This window comes from Aptenodytes forsteri, unplaced genomic scaffold (assembly GCF_000699145.1).
Source record: "Aptenodytes forsteri isolate BGI_AS27 unplaced genomic scaffold, ASM69914v1 Scaffold142, whole genome shotgun sequence".
Taxonomy (NCBI): Eukaryota; Metazoa; Chordata; class Aves; order Sphenisciformes; family Spheniscidae; genus Aptenodytes; species Aptenodytes forsteri.
The window spans coordinates 3,618,825-3,623,718 of NW_008794598.1; the positions used below are offsets into that span (position 1 = coordinate 3,618,825).

The window sequence follows — 4,894 nt, forward strand, 5'->3', positions numbered from 1 at the left end:
GCTAACCGCCGCCCCGCTGCTGTCTCTCACAGCCACAATGAAAGGCGGAACACGTTCCTGCACCCAGTGACGGGACAGATCCCCGAGGACAACTCAAGACTTGACTTGCAAAAGTAGGTTGGCTCCCGACTCCCCTGGTTTCAGGGCCTGGGAGTGGGTTTTGATGGGGCACCAAGGTGGGCTGGGGCGTGGGGGGTCGGTGCCCGGGGCGAGGATGCCAGGGGCCAGCTTCTGCGGGGTGGAAAAACGCAGCTCTGCTGACTCAGCTCTCCTCCTGTGCCGCAGACTGACCTTGGACATGTCAAGCAAAGCGGGCGGCAAGCGACCAGCGACCATCACCAGTGAGCCCTCCAACCACGCCATGGTGTCGGAGGTGCCCCCGGAGCGCCCCGGAGGCCGGGTGGGTGCCCGGAGCCATGCGGCACGGCAGGCGGCAGCGGAGATGGGGTGCCGGGGGCCCCCCCGGGGACTGAGCGGCTCCTCTCCCCCTCTGCAGGCTTCGCGCTCCTCCCGCAAGGGCATCGCCTTCGGGAAGCGCTCCAATTCCATGAAGAGGAATCCCAACGCCACCGTGACCAAAAGCGGCTGGCTCTACAAACAGGTACCTGAGCCCCCGCCATGCCGGGTGCCCCCCCGGGGCCGTGCCATCCCCTTCCCTGCCACCTGCGGCAGCACCCCTTCCCCAGGTGGGTGCTGCTCTCACTGCCCTTCTCTCGCAGGCCAGCTCGGGGGTGAAGCAGTGGAACAAGCGCTGGTTCGTGCTGGTGGATCGCTGCCTCTTCTACTACAAAGGTACGTCAGTGAGTACCTGCCCTGGGTGCCCGCTGTGGCTCCTGCCCCCCCGGCAGGACCCAGTGGCCACCAGCTGGGCACCTGCAAGCAAACCCCGGGCTGTTACCAGGCTCGGAGCAGGTTTTGCCAGCGTGGGCAAAGGGGTCCGGAGGTGACAGCCCACCAGGGAGCGGTGGCCATCACAGCACCCCTTTGTGCGGGCGTTTGCCACACCAGGGTCCCGAGGGGTTAATGCAGGCGCCTTCCCCGGCCTCCCTGGCAGCTCCATGGGCTCTTAGCCCTGGCAGCGCAGCCCAGGGCGGGCATGAATAATTGAGCAGGCTGTTCCCAGCCGAGCTGCACAGAGCTGCAGGGGAGCAACAGGCAGGCAGCGGTTTCCCACAGGTGGGCTGCCTGCCTGCCCACCCACGGGAAGGAGCGATGGGCCCGTGTCCCCGCAGCAGCTCGTGGGTCTTTGCTGAGAGGCAGCTGGGGCTCCCAGCCCCTCCATGCGTGTAACCCCTGCATTTGCTCACCAGATGAGAAGGAGGAGAGTATCCTGGGCAGCATCCCCCTCCTCAGCTTCCGCGTGGCGGCCGTGCAGCCCTCCGACAACATCAGCAGGAAGCACACGTTCAAGGTCAGTGCTTGGAGGGGACGGAGCACTGGGACAGTGCTGGGGTGGCGGTGATGCTCGCAGGGTCCCCGCTGCTCCCTCTTCTTGCTTTCTTGGTGACGGGGCGTGGAGCAAGCTGGGGAGAGGGGTGGCTGCAGTAAACCCCCGGGGATACCCTGCGCGCTGTGCGGATGTGCCTTCTGCCTGGGAAACTGAGGCACGCATGGAGCAAAGCAGCATCTCCAAGGTCGTCACCCATCCCAGGCCTGAGCTGCTCCTGGGCTCTGCCCCTTGGGGTGCGCTGCTGCCCCCCAACCTGGGGAGGTGCTGGGTGCAGGGCGAGCAGCAGCGCTGCCCTCGCCGATGGTGCTCTCGACCCTCTCCCTGCCCCGCTTTCCCCTCCACATCGCTGCTCCCGGCCAGCCTGTCCCCGCCGGCTGCTGCGGCACTTCTCGGCAGAGCTCCTGGAGCCAGACCTAGAGAGGTGTCCCCAACTCCTCTTTGTTTTTTAGCCTGCTTTGACTGGCGTGCAAAGGAAAGGGAAATGTAATTGCAAGGGGGTAGCCTACTCGTCAGCCTGCGCTGCCGTGGGTGGTGGAGAGGAGAGCAGTGAGAGGCGGAGGGCGGCTGCTGCAGCCGGGGCTCTCCCGCACCCGCCTCCGGCAGCAGACCTTGGCTACCCCTCGCTCAGAGCAGGGGCTGAGCTTCCCCAGCACCGCACAGCACTTGTCGGCGTCACCATGCACCTCCACCGGCACAACTCTCGTGCTGCCCACGGGTCGTGTTAGCACTTGCTTGTTGACGGACCGATGCACAGGGCACAGGGCACTCGTGTACACTTGTGCAAAAACCCAGCGTACACCTTCAAGCTCGTGAGCACGGCAGGAGCCAGCGCCTGGGGTCCCTGCAGGGCACTGTGGAGGAGTTTTTCCAATCCTTGGCTACCCCTCGCTCAGAGCAGGGGCTGAGCTTCCCCGACACCGCGCGGCACTTGTCGGCGTCACCATGCACCTCCACCGGCACAACTCTCGTGCTGCCCACGGTTAGAGGGTCGTGTTAGCACTTGCTTGTTGACGGACCGATGCACAGGCTGGCTTGCACTCGTGTACACTTGTGCAAAAACCCAGCGTACACCTTCAAGCTCGTGAGCACGGCAGGAGCCAGCGCCTGGGGTCCCTGCAGGGCACTGTGGAGGAGTTTTTCCAATCTAATGGATGCATTTTTGTAGCTGCCTCCTTTAAACCTGTGTTTAAGCTGCAGCTGAGCACTCTTTAGGGGCAAGCGCTGGCAAGAGGCAGCACGGGCTCTCCCGTGTGCCTGTGCTGATGCTGGCAGCCGGCAAGGTGTCTCTCTGCCTGCGGCTTCTGCAGGTGAGAGCAGAGAAGTGACCTGGGGGTGTCGAAATGTCTCTCGGCTTCTGACACTGGTGGGGAAAGAGCCTTGCAAAGCTGCTGCCCACGAACTGAGCTCTGCAGGCGCGTGCCTGCCTCTCCATCTGCACGCGAGGGTTTTGGGGGATGGTTTTGTTCAGAGAAGGGTAGAGAGGGTCCCGACGGCCAGGAGAGGTCTGTGCTGCAGCGCCCGCGCTCCTGCCACGCTGCAGCTTGACCCTTGTCTGTGTTTCCTCCTCTCTCTGCGGGCGAGGATCCCCGGACAGGAGGTCTCTCTTCGCGCCCGTCCACCACGCCAGCACCCAGCCACCACCTAGGTAGTACCTTCTTGTGTTTCTGATGCATGCAGAAGGGTGAGGGACCCGCAGGCTTGCCAGCATGCTCTGCTCACCCCGCTCGCACTAATCCAGGGGATGAATTGGTTTGGTTTAATCTTTTGCTCTGGCTGCAGAGCTTTTAGAGGCAGGAGTGCATGGGGGTTGCAGGAGGTGACCCCGCAGCTGGGCACAACGGCTGCGTGCGCTGGGGAAGGGGAAGATGGAAACCCAAGGGGGGGTTTTAATCAGAACCCCATTTCCCATCTTTCAGGGGGAAAAACCTCCTGCTTCCTCCCTTTTCTTCCTCCTCGCTGCCTCCCATCCCTTTCCAGAGAGGGGGAAGGTGGAAGCTTCGAAAACGCCCTGAATAGCCAGACCTGCCTTCCAGCACGGGGTGGAGAGTGGGCACCAACACCTTGGACCAAAAGCAAACCTTTTTCCCCCAAAATGTTGTCTGGGCCCAGAAGCCACCTTCCCCCTAACCCTGCATGAATGATAATGCTCCATCTGGCGCTGCCACTCTTGCTGGGACGTGGACCCTTTGCTGGCCCCGTGCACCCCGCGGGGACCCGCTCGATGCTGGGGTGCAGCTCCTCCGGCGTGGGGCCCTGAGGAGGCTGGTCCCGAGCATCGCTGGGAGCCACCGCAGGGGACTCGTGGCCCCGGGGGATTCCCTGAGACGGGACGAGGGCTGGTGTTGGCTCTGCCAGCAGAGCCTTCCTCCCACTCGGTGCCGCCGAGGATGCACGTGGCCGCAAGGCTCTGGCAGGGGGGAAAGGACCGTGCCTGGCTTCTCCTGCGGCGGCAGGACCTCGTGCCGGAGTGGAAATGGAGCTCTCACCCTCCTGTCTGTCTCTCTCCCCACTTCTCTGCCTCCCTGCAGGTGACGGTGTGCTGGGTGGAGGAGATGCCAGCGAGTAACAAGCAGTCCCTGTCTCCCCAGGCCGAGCATGCTGGCATACGGACCTACTTCTTCAGCGCCGAGAACACGGAGGAGCAGGAGTCCTGGATCCAAGCCATGGGCGAAGCCGCCCGGGTGCAGATCCCCCCGACCCAGAGGTCAGTGCCCACCGTCTCCCCGTGCCACCCCTCTTCCCTGGTCTCTTGGAGATGGGGTGGAGGGGCCATGCATGGTGACCAGGGACCTCCTGGGAGCGTGAGCATCCCTCTGGAGAACGGAGCTGGGGGAGCATTGGCCCCCCAAGGCTGAGGGAGGGACAGGATTTTACCGGCCATCCCAGGGGCATTGCAAAGGGAAGGTAACCCTCTCTCCTGTCTTGGCACCCTCCAGGCACGAGAAGCCAGACTCTGAAAACATCCCCCCCAGCAAACACCACCACCACCACCGCAACGCCACCCACCGTGAGCACCCCAAAGCCGACCCCGACGCCAAGACCCGGGGGGAAGGTGATGGCCGTGGCTCGGAGAAGATTGAGAGGAAGTCGGAGAGGATGGAGAGCAAGAAGGAGCCCTTGGCCAAAGCCAATGGCATTGCCGGGCAGGAGATGCCCTCAGAGCCCGGCAGTCCTTACCCCGAGGCGCCCCAGGTGCCGGGGAGCGGGGAGCGGCCGCCCCAGCCCAACGGCTGGCCGTACTCGTCACCCAGCCGCCCCGGCAGCACCGCATACCCCCCGCCCGATGGGGAGAGCGTGGCCCACCGCCGGGGCTTTGTCCCCCGCACCAACCCCGAGAAGATCGCCCAACGCAAGAGCTCGATGACGCAGCTGCAGCAGTGGGTGAACTCGCGCCGGGGGGCCGTGGCCCCCGCGGGGCCGCGGGGGGGGGGGGGGCGGGGGGCC

The 4,894-nt window shown here is 64.6% G+C and overlaps 1 protein-coding gene across 1 annotated transcript in view; it reads left to right on the forward strand.

Moving 5' to 3' along the window:
• The first annotated feature begins 298 nt into the window (after positions 1–298).
• Positions 299–4,894, forward strand: part of PLEKHA6 (pleckstrin homology domain containing A6) — an 18,417-nt gene continuing 13,821 nt past the window's right edge. Inside the window, 6 exon segments of the mRNA XM_019470322.1 lie at positions 299–400; positions 497–601; positions 720–792; positions 1,311–1,411; positions 4,039–4,175; positions 4,387–4,871. Of these exon segments, the coding sequence (XP_019325867.1) occupies positions 299–400; positions 497–601; positions 720–792; positions 1,311–1,411; positions 4,039–4,175; positions 4,387–4,871 (1,003 nt within the window).